Consider the following 16,620-nt stretch of genomic DNA (forward strand, 5'->3'; position numbering starts at 1 on the left):
GTGAATTTTAAAACATTTGTCTGAAAATTTAAAGGGGTCATATATACATGCACTTTTCACAAGTGAAATGTGTGTTGGCAGTGCCTGTAAACAACCATCCTATAATAATAAAAATCCCTCCAGTGTTTTTATTTTATTTTTTTAATCTCCTTATATGTTTTCCCCTGTCTCACATCAAGCCATTCAACCATGTGACGCCACACGGTCGAACGGCCCTCCCACGACTGTTGATTGACAGCAGCGTTTCAACACAGACCCGCCCTGAGCGAGCTATCACCATAGTCCGCCATTCATTGTTCATATGCTTGAGCAGAATGGCGTCTAAGCGATTGTGTAGTTCTGTTCTTAGGTGTAATAACAAACCCAGCAGTCATTTTGATGTTCCTAAATCAGAACCACTGAAGAGTTTTGTTTTCAAAGGGAATATTCCCACGAACAATGTTTGCGTGTTTGTTTGTTTGCGCGAACTGCGAAGCATTTCTCACCGGACTGCTTTAAAAACGAGGGTCAGTATAAAGCAGTTTTGACTAAGAAGCTGCTCCTGAAAAAAGGATCTGTACAAGCTATTTGTGTTCCTGCTGCCCCTCCAGAAGAAGTGAGTGTAGTTTGAAATGCTTGCATGCTTGACGAGGAATGCGGCTAAAGTTTACAGTGTTAGTTAACTTACATTACAGCATGCTTTCTATGCATGACTTTCTCAATATAATTAATAATCCCATTTTTATAATAAACAATGCGTTATGGTTATTGTGTTATTACAAACTGTGTACACTGGTGATAAAGTTAGCATGGACATGGTAACACTGGACTAAGCATACTTTTGTAGAAGGTGTCTTTTACTTTTTTACTTTTTAAAAAAATCGTATTGTAACAGTTGTAACACTGCATAGATAACGTTACGCATCACTGAAAAACCGACATTAACAGAAAAAACGTTATACGCTCCACTGAACTTTACCCTGCCAGTACATACAAAGATAAATCAAAGCGACATTACGTTAACAAGCATTCAGAAAAATCCTGTTCAAGCCTTAATTCTCGAAGTTCGTTGGGGCTGTCAACTTGTTCCGGGTCCGACTCCAGTTCAAATTGATACGGTTGCAGAGGTGTCCTCAGAGACTCCTGTCACCATTCTTTCCCCTCCACTGTTGTCAAGGCAACAACTCCATGTGTGTTGTATCAAAGCCCCCACAGAGCAGAGGGGCGGGGTAAGCAATGCTCATTAGCATTAAAGACACATGCACTTGGCTTGCGAAAAACAGAGCTGGTTTTGACCAGGTAAAATTAGTGTTTTCTTACAATATTAATGAGAATTTTTAATTAAAATATATTACAAAGTTTTCATTTAGACATTTAAGAATCATATTAACAAAAATGGCATTATATGACCCCTTTAAGCATAACCTAACAATACCCATTGTTATCTCCTAAATCCGAGGGAAATGATAGATAACAGTGATGTAGAAGCATCTAACCCTGGTTGTAAGCCTAAACTTGACATAAACATAGACTTTTTTCTCAAATCTGATGGGTTGAATGGTATGTTGATCCAGGAACAATGTTGCACTTGTTGAAATAAGGTTCTGCCTCTCTCCATGCAACTGTTCTTGTTACCAGCGTGGTTTCTTTGTGTAATTTTGTCTGGCTCAACCAGACAGTGATGGATGGAGTTAGTAGAAATGGCCTTTTCAAAGACGACAGGATACTTGCACTTAGTGTAAAAAGACACACTGCAGTTTTTCCCATGATATTACCATCTGGCATAAGTTTTGGGTGGACTGCCTGATTGAACATACCCTTAAAGTAATAGTTCACTCATCATTTATTTACCCTTGTGTTGTTCCAAACTGGCAATACTTCCATTCATCATCATTAAATGCATCCATATGAATTGAGCACTTTAGACAAATTTTCTGAATAGACACAATAACTTCAAACATAAACAGAAGCTCAGCCAAACCTCAGGGGTATTCCAGAAAGCAAGGTTAACTTACCGTCACATACAATATACCTTGAACTCTCGGTTGAATAACCCAAACCTTGCTTACTCGAGGTATAATGGTTCCAAAAACACGTTTGTGTGTAAGTTCAGACAACACTGATTCACCATATTTTTATTTTTTTACCTTTTCGTTTAATAAGTGATCTTTATTCACTGAGAATAATGGTTATATTGTTTGTTTGATGCTAATTACAGTGCCTTGCGAAAGAATCCGGCCCCCTTGAAGTTTGCAACCTTTTGTCACATTTCAGGCTTCAAACATAAAGATATAAAACTGTAATTTTTAGTGAAGAATCAACAACAAGTGGGACACAATCATGAAGTGGAATGAAATTTATTGGATATTTCAAACATTTTTAACAAATCAAAAACTGAAAAATTGGGCATGCAAAATTATTCGGCCCCCTTAAGTAAATACTTTGTAGCACCACCTTTTGCTGCGATTACAGCTGTAAGTCGCTTGAGGTATGTCTCTGTCAGTTTTGCACATCGAGAGACTGAAATGTTTGCCCATTCCTCCTTGCAGAACAGCTCGAGCTCAGTGAGGTTGGATGGAGAGCGTTTGTGAACAGCAGTTTTCAATTCTTTCCACAGATTCTCGATTGGATTCAGCTCTGGACTTTGACTTGGCCATTCTAACACCTGGATATGTTTATTTTTGAACCATTCTATTGTAGATTTTGCTTTATGTTTTGGATCATTGTCTTGTTGGAAGACAAATCTCCGTCCCAGTCTCAGGTCTTTTAAAGACTCCATCAGTATTTGGCTCCATCCATCTTCTCATCAATTTTAACCATATTCCCTGTCCCTGCTGAAGAAAGCAGGCCCAAACCATGATGCTGCCACCACCATGTTTGACAGTGGGGATGGTGTGTTCAGGGTGATGAGCTGTGTTGCTTTTACACCAACTTTAACATAACATTTTGCATTGTGGCCAAAAAGTTCAATTTTGGTTTCATCTGACCAGAGCACCTTCTTCCACATGTTTGATGTCTCCCAGGTGGCTTGTGGCAAACTTTAAACGACACTTTTTATGGATATCTTTAAGAAATGGCTTTCTTCTTGCCACTCTTCTATAAAGGCCAGATTTGTGCAGTATACGACTGATTGTTGTCCTATGGACAGAGTCTCCCACCTCAGCTGTAGACCTCTGCAGTTGATCCAGAATGATCATGGGCCTCTTGGCTGCATCTCTGATCAGTCTTCTCCTTGTATGAGCTGAAAGTTTAGAGGGACGGCCAGGTCTTGGTAGATTTGCAGTGGTCTGATACTCCTTCCATTTCAATATTACCGCGTGCACAGTGCTCCTTGGGATGTTTAAAGCTTGGGAAATCTTTTTGTATCCAAATCCGGCTTTAAACTTCTCCACAACAGTATCTTGGACCTGCCTGGTGTGTTCTTTGTTCTTCATGATGCTCTCTGCGCTTTAAACGGACCTCTGAGACTATCACAGTGCAGGTGCATTTATACGGAGACTTGATTACACACAGGTGGATTCTATTTATCATCATTAGTCATTTAGGTCAACATTGGATCATTCAGAGATCCTCACTGAACTTCTGGAGAGAGTTTGCTGCACTGAAAGTAAAGGGGCCGAATAATTTTGCACGCCCAATTTATCAGTTTTTGATTTGTTAAAAAAGTTTGAAAGATCCAATAAATTTCATTCCACTTCATGATTGTGTCCCACTTGTTGTTGATTCTTCACAAAAATTACAGTTTTATATCTTTATTTTTGAAGCCTGAAATGTGGCAAAAGGTCGCAAAGTTCAAGGGGGCCGAATACTTTCGCAAGGCACTGTAATTGAATGCAGATCCATGTGTGAGATAACAATTAAATAATAATAAATACAGCTCTGAAAAAAAATTAAGAGACCACTGCAAAATTATCAGTTTCTCTGGTTGTACTATTTATAGGTATGTGTTTGGGTAAAGTTATCATTTTTGTTTTATTCTTTAAACTACTGACAAAAATGTTTTCCCAAATTCCAAATACAAATATTGTAATTTAGAGCATTTATTTGCCAAAAGCAACAACTGGTCAAAATAACCAAAAAAGATGCATTGTTGTCAGACCTCGAACTATAATGGAAAGAAAATAGGTTCATATTCATTTTTAAACAACACAATACTAATGTTTTATCTTAGGAAGAGTTTGCCACCCCTACTGCAAAAATCCACGCAGCTCTGATTTGTTTGATGGCTTGTGACCATCCATCTTCCTCTCCAATCACAATCCAGAGGTTTTCAATGGGGTTCAGGTCTGGAGATTGAGCTGGCCATTACAGGGTCCTCCATCCACACCTTGATTGACCTAGCTGTGTGGCATGGAGCATTGTCCTGCTGGAAAATACAGTCCTCGGAGTTGGGGAACATTGTCAGAGCAGAAGAAAGTAAGTTTTCTTCCAGGACAATCTTGTACGTGGTTGATTCATGCATCATTGCTGAAGCACCCCCCAGATCATCACCAATCCTCCACCAAATTTCACAGTGGGTGCGAGACACTGTGGCTTGTAGGCCTCTCCAGGCCTCTGTCTAACCATTAGATGACAAAGTGTTGGACAAAGCTGAAAATTGGACTCATCAGAGAAGATGACCTTACTCCAGTCCTCTACAGTCTAATCCTTATGGTCTCTTGCAAACCTCAGCCTGGCTCTTCTTTGCTTCTCATTGATGAAGGGCTTTTTTCTAGCTTTGCACGACTTCAGCCCTGCCCCTAGGAGCCTGTTTCAAACCGTCCCCGCTGTGGACTTCACCCCTTGCTTTTGTAGGTCACTTGAGGTCATCCTACGGTGGTTAAATGACATTCGATTGAGTTGACGGTCATTCCGTTCAGTGGAGAGTCGTTTTTGGCCATCTGCCGGTCTGTAGCTTTGTTGTCCCCAATGTCTGCTGCTTGACCTTGTTCTTATGAACCACCGTTTTTGGAATTTTAAGGATGGAAGCACCCCGATGCTTAATGTAACCCTTTGCCAGTAAAGCCAGAATTGAACCTTTCTTTTCCTCACTCAAAACTTTCCTTTTCAACTTTTTTGGCATGGTCATTAGTTATTTTGAATCCAACTTACTTTTGAGGTACTACTAGCACTGTTGCCATCCAGCTGGTCCTACTGCAAGAGGATAGTGATGACCACAGAAGTGTAGAAGTGTTTTTTGTACTTTTTCTTATTAAATAAGATTTGGTTCAGGTGATCAACTAATCAGCACCTCATTCAGAAGAATGAGGTGTGCCTGTGTTGGAATTCAACAGACATTAGAATGGAGTAGCTTCCATACTTGTAGAGATGCTGATTTAAGAAAACATTGCAGTGGTCTCTTAATTTTTTCCAGAACTGTATATTTTACTTAAATTTAAACATTACCTTGTTATAATAGTGCTTAAGTATTGTATATTATATAACTGTAACTATTAGGGATGCCACAATTCTCAATATAATATTGAACCGTTCGGTACGGCATTCACGGTCCAATACGCGTTAAATACGAATTTCGTTTTTTCGGATCACACCTTTGCCCCTCAAGGCCTCCCCTTTCTTGAGTCTGCTTCTTTACACTGTCTGCTAATATTTTAAAAACTAACCCTGGAACATAACCCGCTGCGGAGAGTGAGTTTCTATGGCTCTTTACATACCCTGAAAGTTACCTCTGCTTTTGGAACCGAAAGTTGAGGTTAAACCGCTTACTCTTCAACACACTTAGGCATGCTGCATGACACAGGAAAATTAACCTAATCGGTTCTCACATATTAAGTAAACATATCTGAGCTTCTGTTTAATGTCAGTGTTAAGTGTCAAAGTGCTAGTTGTGTAGCTGTCAACAGAGAAACAGAAATTGCTCAGATTTCATAAAGAATATCTTAATTTGTGTTCTGAAGATGACCGACGTGAGGATAAGTAAATGATGACAGATTATTTTTGGGTGAACTAAGTCTTTAACACTAAGTTTTTATATTGGTATATTGTCCCACATCCTTTATGCTACAAAACATGAACAATATCTCAAATTGTCTAGCTATTAGAGTTCAAAGCAATCATACCACCCATAAAAAAAACTAGAAACCATCTAGAACCTTACCAACACATGCTAAAAACACTCTGATCTCCTAAGATACTGTGGCGGTTTCCATTTTCTACAGAAAGAAACAGGTTTACAGGTTATTTATTTATTTATTTATTTATTTTTTTTGCTTTTACACTTTGATGTCAGTACAGGCACTGAAATGATATGCTTCACTTTTAAAACTTTAAAAAAAAAATGTTGTGATTGATCTGACTTTCATTTTTGATCTGCGTTTGATCTTAAACAGTGTGCTGGGTCTGGCTGGCTGCTTTTTAACCGTACAACCTGATTTCCACCTCTCTGTAGCTATATCATCCGCTCTGATCCGCTGGCACACGTCCCTGAGAATCTCCCAGGGGCTCCAGCAGGACCAAATCTACGGCAAGACTACGGAGCTGAAACGAGGGACGAGACCCATCTGTAAGACCCGGGAGTTCTCGTTAACCCTGCTTCCCTCCCTCCTCCACCTTGAGCTGCTACAGTCTGCATGAAGAGTGCCAGGACACACAGCCAACCAGATACGACCCATGTGCCAACACACTGGCAACCCAAGCTGCCCAACCAAGCCAAACGGCTTTAACTCTACCACTGAAACTCTTTACAGATTCCTCTTTTCTACCAAACAGACATGTAGAATCTCAAGGCACGTTTCAGACATCTCTGAATGTGGCTGGTTATTACATTTTTGTAATTAAGACTTGGCTCAGCGCAAATCACTTTGGACCAAACAGGCTGTCCGAGCACTTTGGATTTATAGGGCAGTATATATCATAAACAGTAGGTAAAGCAGTATTGAAGAGCGCAGCTAAAAACAGCAAAAAGAAACCTAAGTGGGACAAACACTGGATACTGCCCTGTAATACACGAGAGGTGTTTCAGTATGATATTGAACAGAATTAGTTTACATCAGTACTATATTTTGTACATATATAGCACATATATAGTACCCATATATATCATAAGTTAGTCACTTGTTCTTTTACATGCTCAGTGACCTCTTAGTTTTCATAGTGTTTTGTTGTGATTTCATCCTCAAAGCACAGTTTTACGTTTGAAATATGAAAAGCGAATCGTCATTTATCACTACAACTGTGACCATACACCAAGTTTACTTGTGCCGAGAACAGAACAAAAAGTTCATCGCCATATGATTTCAAATTTACAGCACAAAATGGAACCTCTTCTACAGCAAACATGGAGATTTGCAGGACCTGTACCGCACAGGCGCATCACGAGTATTGCATGGATATCGATTAGGTGTAACTGCAGAGATGCCAAATGGTATAATATACACAAGATCAGTGTTGAAAAAGGTTTGATGTCAAACTTATGAATTCTGTTATACATTAGAAAATTCTGTTATACATTAGAAAATATTAGAAGATGTAATATACACTGTTGGTAAATATTATTTTTCAGTGAAATTTCTCAAAGCTACCAATTGTTTTTTTCTCTCTTTACAACAGCACCTGTATTTATATAAAACAAAACAAAAATTATTTGAATTGAATTACATTTTATTTATTTTGGGGGTGCAAAATGTACATTGCGACTGCTATTTAAGACAAAAATCTATTGATTCTGATTTAAATCTGTCTAGATATACAAATAGATATAGTATAGGGGTGAATTCAGGTTGAATGGTACACATTTTGCCATTGAAATGACTAAAGGAAAAGTGTCCCAATCGATCCAAATACACCCCTTCATCATTTGAAGTTGCTGATTTTATTGCACAAAGCTCTGTTGACAGAGCACATAGTAACCCTTTAAACTACACAAGAAAACATTTTAAAAATGTACATTTCACAATACATTTTACATAAAAGTAGAGTGATTTAAAAAGTGACAAAAATGCCTCGAAAAGTTTTATTCAGGATATTGCTCTTTTTCTTTCCTCCTGTATCAAGTGCTTCTGTATTTCATTGCCCATTGTTATTTCTAACATAATATATGGAGCTGATATTTAAATCTTTCATGAAAAGCTGCTTTTGTTTTCTATTCTTTTAATAGATTAATGTATTAATCTTTCATTGAACGAAAAATGTGAATGCCCACTTTGCTCAAAGTAGCCAAGTTTTAATACCTCTCATAAAACTCTTAATGAAATGTCTCCGCAAGGAAATGGATAGAAGTCAATAAAACCGACGAAACGGGGAAATTATTGTAGCTACACATTTCATAATTGTGCATTATTCACAATGTTTTCTGCCTTATTTTGCTTCCATTGAGCTAGAATATCAGTTTGTTTATTGCTTACAGCATAGCTCCAAGACATGTCTAGTATTTGGGAGTGTTACTAAGGGTCAGGTTTTCGCCAACCCTTGACATGTTACTCAGAATACTGTACAGTACATTAGATTATGTCATGTTTTACTGCTTGTGTTAAGATGTTGTCACCTACATTCTGTCACTCTTTTCTCATGCAGATTTTTTAATAGTATTTTCCCTAAATTTCCAGCCATCATTTGGAAAGGATGTGCATGCTAAAAATAACAGCTTGCAGAATTCTTCTATTTTTACTAGTTCCCTACTATTTAAATACGATATCTTGACCAGCTGATCACAGCTGTTGTACTTTACAAAATTTCTGTGTTATTTTTCAGTAGTTTTAGAAAAAACATGGACCATGCATGTCCTAATCTTGCCAAATGTGTCAGAGACCCATGTTTACATATGCTGGCTCCTGTTTTTGGATTGTACTGAACAATACATAAACTTCTAAATTTTGTACAATTTCTTAAATGAAGTCTGTACTAACATGTAAGAATGAATCAATAAACGCTGCATGCAGCCAGAGACGTGACAGTTTTTCCTACCAATGATTGTTATGACTATTGATGTATTAGCACAATATGAACCAGACTTAAAACAATTTACTTCACATTTAATGATACAGTAAAAAAAAAAAAAAAAAAATCCAAATGTGTGTACTAGCCTGTTACAAAAAATACTGTAGCAGTTGAAAATGTTTACATACCATATCCAACAAAGTGTAATATGTAGCATACTTTAGTATTTTTGGCTTGCTGGTTTCACCTTCAGAGCTAAAATACAATATAACATACTTATTTGTTTTCTTTTTTCAATTGTGGCACACACCAGATCTGCTTGGGGGGGTCTTGAGAAATTAACCACTAAAGCATATATCTTATACATATTTCAAGAACCTAACGACTCTCTTTCAGCTTGTGTTTGTTTTTTTGTGTTTGTCTCCACCGGTCTCGGGTCCAGCGCCCATGATTTTCCACCACCTCGTGTAGCAGATCTATAAAGGTGTACTCATTCCCCAGCAACAGGCTGTCATCTTTTGGAGAACCTCCTGAAGGGGGCGCTCTTGAGTTCGAGCCGTTACATGCCTGATCCCGCCGCTGGTCTCTATTAGCTCTTGGTGCTGCTTTCTCCGCTCTCCTGGACTGCTTCTGCAATTCTGATGCAACCTGCTCACTCTGGTGACCTCGGTGTGCCTTTTTCTTCACACCCTGCATTTTCTCCATATAATCTTTGTTGTTTATCTCTTCTCCAACAGCAGGTTTTGATTTGCTACCACCAGATGGATTAAAAATGCTGAACAATTCAGAGCAGACCTCACTTTCTTCGATAGGTGAGCTTTTAGAAGATGTGTCAGAGATGGTCGACTCAAGACCTGACCTCCACGTTTCCTCGCTTGTGTAGAATCTGCCATCTTCCCTCAATGATATATTAGCATTAGTAAAGTGTTCTTGTGCAGTGAAATGCTGGACTTTTTGGGTGGATGACGCAAGACTTGTCCTGTAAGTGTCCTCATCAATAGCAATTCTGACATCTTCCATTGGGGCTGTGATTTCTGGCAGAAACTCCAGTGCATCGAACTGTGGGGCGGTTGGGAGGGTTCCAGGAGAAATCCTGGGATGAAATTGTCTGATTTCATGCCTGCAACCGTTTACAAATATTAGTTTGGGGAAGACGTTGAGGATTTGTTGATTTTGAGCCCACTGCTTCTTCCACTGGACCGCGGTCGGAGGCCAGGTCAGGACCCGCCGAATGGGTCTTAAAGGTGCAGATCTATCTTTAGCAGTGTTTTGATTGACCACAGAGGTCTGGTTTTCTGGATCAGCACCAATCGTAAGGTAAGGCAGTTTCTCAGCAGTCTCCTCGGACTGGGATATCACATGCTTTACCTGAAGAACATCTCGACTGCTTTCTGCTCCAACCTGAAGAATATCTCGACTGCTTTCTGCTCCAACCTGAAGAATATCTCGACTGCTTTCTGCTCCAACCTGAAGAATATCTCGACTGCTTTCTGCTCCAACCTGAAGAATATCTCGACTGCTTTCTGCTCCAACCTGAAGAATATCTCGACTGCTTTCTGCTCCAACCTGAAGAATATCTCGACTGCTTTCTGCTCCAACCTGAAGAATATCTCGACTGCTTCCAGCTCCAACCTGGAAAATATCTTGACTGTGAAATGGTCCAACAGTCAACTCATTTAGGTCTTCCAACACGTCAATATCCACGCCATTCTGAAGAACATCTTTGTCTACACTTATTCCGGCTTTAACACTCTTATCAGAATCTTTATTTTCCTCTTGAAAGCTTTCCATGTGTGATTCCAGAGTGTCTGTGGTGTTACCGAACTCATCAGTGAATCCACCATTCTCCTCATCTGCAGTGTTTTTCCCGACTTTCAACTTTTCCACCTGCTCAGTATTTCTATTCATATTGTCTTTTTCTGAGGTCATCCATCCACTGTAATACTCATCATTCCTAACACCAACTTCCTCAGTGGCCGCACCTGCTTGAGTCTGTTTAGCAAACATCTCTGTCCTGCAGAGGACCGGCCCAGCAGAGCTCACACGTTTAATGGGTTCTCTAGTTTCATATGTCCTTGATGAATAAATATGGTAAATCTGTGATATCTTCTCATCTCCAACCACCATCTTGTTTGTTCCCAGTAAGAACTCTCTTGTGTCAATTTCAGATTTCACTTTTCTGTTTTCCTTTCCGTTGCTCTTTACAGTTGTTTCACTGGCCTCTGTAATCTCTGATCTCTCTGAAGAAGGTTTTACAGCCTGTAGATGTTTCCTTTCTTGTTTCCTGTGGTACAGCACTGAAAGAACACAAATGACAAGTACCAGGGCACACAGTACCACTGGTTAATAATAAAAGGTTAGTCAATCACAACATGCATGTTGTGAACATACAACATACAGTAGCAACGTGTTACTGTATATGAAAGTTACACAACTGGGGGTGGAAGTAAGGCAATTAATCTACCTACCAATTAAAATGATTAAAGTTGAATGTCCAATTGTGAGAGGTTTGGTTATAATTACAGTGGCAGCACTTCCAGTGGTAAGGCCTGCATTTGGATGACTCGTGGTGGTAGGGCCTGTGGTTATGAGGGTTTCACACTCTGGTACCTGCCATACTGGCAGACCTTTCAGTGCAGGAGGGCTGTTACAGCACACCAACATCTCATTTTCCAGCAGAGAGGCATTCTGCAAACCTGCATGCATGTATGGAAGTCATTTAAAATCCATAAAATTTCACCCCAAAATGAAAATGATCTATCATCAAGCCTTAAAGGTCCCATGGCATGGATTTTTGTTTATTTTATAATGTTTCATGAGGTGTACTTATATTGTTAGTGGTTTTTACATCAAAAATAATTTAGAAATAAAAGGCATTTTTCTATACTGATATTAGCCCTCTGGCATAAATGCTCTGTTTCAAGGGGCGTGTCTGCTGCGAGTCTTTAGTGAAAACACCCACTGTTGTGATTGGCTGACATCTTTGCATTTGAAATGAAATTATGTGGCGGAGGGGGGCGTGGTTTAGTCAGGCGCGAGCAGCTGCAGCACTGCCCGTTGAGAGAGAGACCAAGAGCTGAGAAAGTGTTATTGTACCGAGTTGTAGAGAGCCCGAGTTGATTTTGTTTGACATCGCAACTGATCAACTGAATCCATTCTCTACTAATTCTCTGGACGGGCAAAGCAGAGGAAGGGGAGGAAACCTTTCCTGGTATGACGTCATAACAGGAGAATTCAAGATCAGCTCCTCTAGGCTCTCATTTTCTCAAAGGGAGAGAAAGACAACCAGAACTCGGTTTACAATATTTAGGCTAGGGAAACTATGTTGTATTAATGTGGAAAAACCTCATAAAATTAAAATGTCATGCCATGGGACTTTTAACTAAACACTATTCATGTACAGTCAGGAGTCTGTAAGGCCCTGTTTACATCTGGTATTAGGATAACGTTTAGTCGATCGAATCACAAGTAGACGAGGGAGACACATACCTGTTTACACCTGCTGTTTCTTTTGCCCACTTTCTATCAGTTCTGTCCTGACTTCTTTGAGGGGAGGGTCTATGTATAGCCCTGTTTCAACCAAAATTACCCAGAACAAATTTGTCCTAGGACTTTTTTTTTTCTCCCAGACCTGTTGCTGTCTGCGGTTCCATCGTGGTCTAATTAATTACCGTGAAGATTAGGAAAATTAGTCCGGTGATGTAGGACCGTGCTCGACTTTCCAGTTTGAATTTCAGCTTCTGCAAATAAGCTTAATAAATCCTGAACCTCGTCGTTGGTCTATCGGCCGCATTTTTCATTATTGATTTTAAAAATAACTCCATTGTTGATTTGAAAAGCAAACGACTCTTACTGCACACACCGAAACAGACTTTTAAAAATGGTGGTTAAAATAAAATGCTGCGTGGAGTCAACTAATCAAAATGCTGCCCAAGTCAGATCCCCAAAAGTTCCTGGACTTTGAAAATGTACTACCAACTGAGCAGGGACATTTTTACTCTGAACTTCATTTCGACCCTGGTCTCTGTGGTTAAAACACACATAGAACCACCCTAAAGTTCCTAGTCTTCTGAGGAAAGTTGGAAATGGCTAAAGTGTTTTTTCAGATCTTTCAATCTAATGGACAAAATAAGCTTGCACAACTTTCATTTAAACTGGAAAACATACGGAGAGTTACTTTCGTTTCTGCTCTGACAGTTGCCGCAAAATCGCGCCGAACCTGGTGAGTGCATGTAAGAAATCAGGAATGGTAAGAGAACATTGTGCTTCGATTTTTGTCTTCAAACCAAACTTGGGTCTCCAGCCGACAAAGTTTAAATCCCATATGGCTAGCGTGCTTCCCATAATTTTTGCTTATTAAGTCAGTAGGCAGTCTTTTGCGGCTGTTCATACAAATTCGACCACATAAGCGTCTACACTACAAAAGCAATCTGATCGTATGCGTTTGACTACCTCTGGAAGTGGTCAAAAATGGACAAGGTCAAAAAGTTTTAGACCTTTTGTATTTAGCGTTGTCTACTTGTGATCCGATTGACTAAAACACATGTAAACAGGGCCTAAGATTTTTCTATTTTTGAAAAGCCTCTGTTCACCAAGACGGCATATATTTTTTATGAAAAATACATTAAAATGAAGTAGCAAAAATTACAGGGATTTATTTGATTAATAAACAGTAAAAACACTAATGTAAAATATTACAATTCAAAACAGTTATTTTGAATTAAATTAGGTGAAAATACTGTTTCCTTTGCTTATTAAAATGTTATTGGATATTTCAGCAGCATTAGATAAAGTATGAGATGGAAATGAATGTATACCTTTCAGGTATTTGACAAAGTTCCTTACAGAGCAGGAGCAGTTCCAGGGATTTCCATCCAAACGGATCATTGTGCCATTAAGTGGAAGAAACAAATCCGGACTCAAATATGTCAGTTTATTGTTGGACAGGTCTAACCGCCTCAGTTTACTAAGACTGAGAAAACTACTCTGGGTTATAGTGTGAATCTGGTTCTGAGACAAATTTAGCACACGCAGGTTTGACAGCCCATCAAAAGAATTGAGATCCAGTGTAGTGATTTGATTTTTTGATAGTACGAGTGTCTCAAGTGAATCGTGATGGCTAAACCAGTCTGACGAGACCTGGGAAAGAAAATTGCCGTGCAAATTGAGAGTTTTGAGGTTTTGAAACTTTTCAAAGGTTTGCGGTCCTATTGCTGTGACATCTTGAAGTGCCATAGTCAGGATGTTCACAGAGGTCAGATTTGTGCTGTTAAACATGGACAAGTTGATATTTCCCAAACCATTCACAAAGATAATCACAGAGGTCAAGCCAGCAGGATAATCTAGAAGAAGAAAAAAGACATAAAATTGTGTTAATTTGAAACTCCTGTTAAAGGGATTGTTCATCTAAAACACATCAGCACATTTTTTGAAACCTGTATGAAAGTCTTCTTTGGAACGCAGAAATGTTGAGAGGAATGTCCATACTGCACTTTTCCAAATAGTGAAAGTAAATGGGCTCAAGCAGGATTCCCAGTAAATAACCACTTTTAGTCATAAAGCTGTAGTATGGCTTCAGAAGATGTTTCTGGAGCTTACTATTGGTCATTTCACAAATAATTACTGTTAAATGTCGAGTAAAATTCAATCAAATATGACATCTTTGAAGTAGAAAGACAAAGCATTTTCTTTAAAAAAAGTCCTCCAATAATCTTTACTTACAACTTTGAAAACCTTGTATTAGACACTTATCGGACCTACTTTACTATAAGTAAGTACCACCTCCTCATTCATTTTTAAAAGGTTAGACAACCTTCTTAGTATTCCTCAATCAATTTATTTTCAACAATATAGAAAGAAAAAAGTAATAATGAATCCTGTTCTCCCATTCATTTTTTTGTCAAAATTGTACAGGGTTGCTAATGCCCCGAGGTGTGTAACAGTGCAAGTATGTTTTTTTCTACACAATTGAATCTTTTACGACCGAATAAGTGCAGATCATCTATATTCCACAAGATAGCAATGTCTGATACACAATGATGAAGTGATGTTTCACTCAGTTACCGTAGGCAAAAAACTAAAAAATAGGAAGCATCAACAGCAAAACTTGAAGCCCAGTGATTTACTGCAGAGCAAACACTGAACACAATGAAATATTAGCGAGTCTGTCACTTCATGGTGAATGTGACTGTCAGCAATCAAAATAGAGATGATGGTATAAAACATCTGCTCAAACTGAACCCTTCCAAGCTCCAAAATAAAAAAGAAGCTTTTTTTATTCTTCAATAACTGTTACTCTAATGTTATATACATTTTATAGGAGTTTTATATTGCAACAAGTAGAGTGTAATAATGATTGGAGAAACATGAATCCGTTAAAGGTTTAATATCTGCTAACACTATTTTAATGGTACCCCAACAGACATCCTATTGACTAGAAGTGTTCAAGTTTTCAACATGTCAAGTTTTTCTACTAAAACAAATAAATAGATATAGAAGTGTTAGTATTAATGGGTCAAGAGTTTATAGCTAAAGGCTCAGCAGCTCGGGTCGAGACAGGCAGGTCGTTCCACCAGCTTGGAACAATAAGGGTTCATCCCTGGTGATTTTGTGCCTCTTTGGAATGGCACAACAAGGCACTGCTCACTTGCAGAACACAAGCTTCTGGAGGGCAAGTTGGTTTGAAGTAATGTGTTTAGGTTTAGAGGTGGTTGATCTGTAGGCAAACATCAGTGCCTTGAATTTGATGTCAGCTAACTCTGAGTATTAGTTGAGTATTATTAGTCAATTGCTGCTCACATGTAGATGCAAAGTCACTAGTCAACAGAATGTCTAAAAGGGAACAATCAAAATATTTAAAAGTGTAACTGCAAAAAAAAAAAAAAAAGTATGAACATCAAGTGGCATCAGACAATCCTACCTTTTGGGATCTCCTTGCACAAATAGTCTGTCTGTGTTGGCATACAGGACTGAAACCATGCCTGATGTACACACTGGAACGCCGCAAAAATAAAGAGAGCTAGGAAGAAGAAAAGAAACATCCGTTTATATCACAATTTGGTTGATTTTGAGTCCAACATCCAAGTGAAGTGCAATAATACTCACCGTGCATACTGAAAAATAGCACAAAAAAACTGTCCTCAGAGTTCCTGTCTAATGACCATCCATCCACCGAATGCCTGACCTGTAAAGCCCCCCGCTGAGGATAAACTGCCAGTTGCCAGGACACAAATAAGTGTCATCAGTGGACTGTCAAGGATACAGTGCTTGTCGATGAAGCACGGCCTGTGGTGTTCCAGTTGGCAGAAGTTGGGACGCCCATCACGAGACCCCTAGTAATTAAACTACCAACTTTCCTTACAGTCACCCAATGAAAACCAACGTATTGATATAAAAGTTTACCAACTGACAAAAAATTACATGAAAAATCATCCAAATTTGTAGTGTTCAACACTTGATATTAATATTCAAACTATGGGGCAAAGCTCATGTACTGCATAATGTAAAAGGTGTTAAAAAATAAAGTGGAAGATGAGAATGTCAACAATTAAAGGAAGAAAAAATGAGAATGATTCAAAAATGAGAATGAATGTATTGACTTGAAATATTTATTAATTCTCAAAGTCTTATTTAAAATAAATAATAGTGTGATAAAGGAAGCAAAATGGTCAAGAATGAGTAGTGTTTAAAAAAAGAAAAGAAAAAACAGGTGATCAACATCAATACAATCTTTTAGTTAAGATATAAAAACACATAATATACAAAACT

General features: G+C 38.6%; 2 protein-coding genes across 22 annotated transcripts in view; one reads left to right on the forward strand and one right to left on the reverse strand.

Moving 5' to 3' along the window:
* The window catches only part of kcnt1b (potassium sodium-activated channel subfamily T member 1b), a 119,219-nt gene extending 110,359 nt beyond the window's left edge, over positions 1-8,860 (forward strand). For 11 of the 19 annotated variants that reach the window (XM_067438089.1, XM_067438090.1, XM_067438098.1 and 8 more), the window contains one exon: positions 6,368-8,860. In XM_067438089.1, the coding sequence (XP_067294190.1) occupies positions 6,368-6,485 (118 nt within the window). In that variant the 3' untranslated portion in view covers positions 6,486-8,860. The remainder of the gene's footprint in view (positions 1-6,367) is intronic. The other 8 variants (XR_010904313.1, XR_010904316.1, XR_010904314.1 and 5 more) reach the window with 1 other exon arrangement.
* A 147-nt stretch (positions 8,861-9,007) lies between these two features.
* Positions 9,008-16,326, reverse strand: LOC137070716 (uncharacterized). 3 transcript variants are annotated; one of them, XM_067438104.1, is made up of 5 exons: positions 15,958-16,326; positions 15,773-15,871; positions 13,671-14,195; positions 11,322-11,549; positions 9,008-11,192 (listed from the first exon to the last, which is right to left on the reverse strand). In XM_067438104.1, exons 1-5 carry the CDS (start codon positions 15,962-15,964, stop codon positions 9,232-9,234), a joined length of 2,820 nt encoding a protein of 939 aa, XP_067294205.1. In that variant the 5' UTR covers positions 15,965-16,326; the 3' UTR covers positions 9,008-9,231. The 3 variants fall into 3 exon arrangements, with proteins under 3 accessions (XP_067294205.1, XP_067294206.1, XP_067294204.1); XM_067438105.1 differs by having other exon boundaries at positions 9,008-11,150; positions 15,773-16,326; XM_067438103.1 differs by having other exon boundaries at positions 15,773-16,326.
* Positions 16,327-16,620: the final 294 nt, after the last annotated feature.

This window comes from Pseudorasbora parva, chromosome 3 (genome assembly GCF_024679245.1).
Source record: "Pseudorasbora parva isolate DD20220531a chromosome 3, ASM2467924v1, whole genome shotgun sequence".
Taxonomy (NCBI): Eukaryota; Metazoa; Chordata; class Actinopteri; order Cypriniformes; family Gobionidae; genus Pseudorasbora; species Pseudorasbora parva.

Coding starts and splice junctions, on each gene's coding strand:
- LOC137070716 (XM_067438103.1), bottom strand. CDS start 15,893: ATGTTTCTTTTCTTCTTCCTAGCTCTCTTTATTTTTGCGGCGTTCCAG. Junction 14,196..15,772: donor GTGCAAGGAGATCCCAAAAG/GTAGGATTGTCT, acceptor TTCTTCTTCTAG/ATTATCCTGCTGGCTTGACC. Junction 11,193..11,321: donor AACTTTAATCATTTTAATTG/GTAGGTAGATTA, acceptor ATTATTAACCAG/TGGTACTGTGTGCCCTGGTA.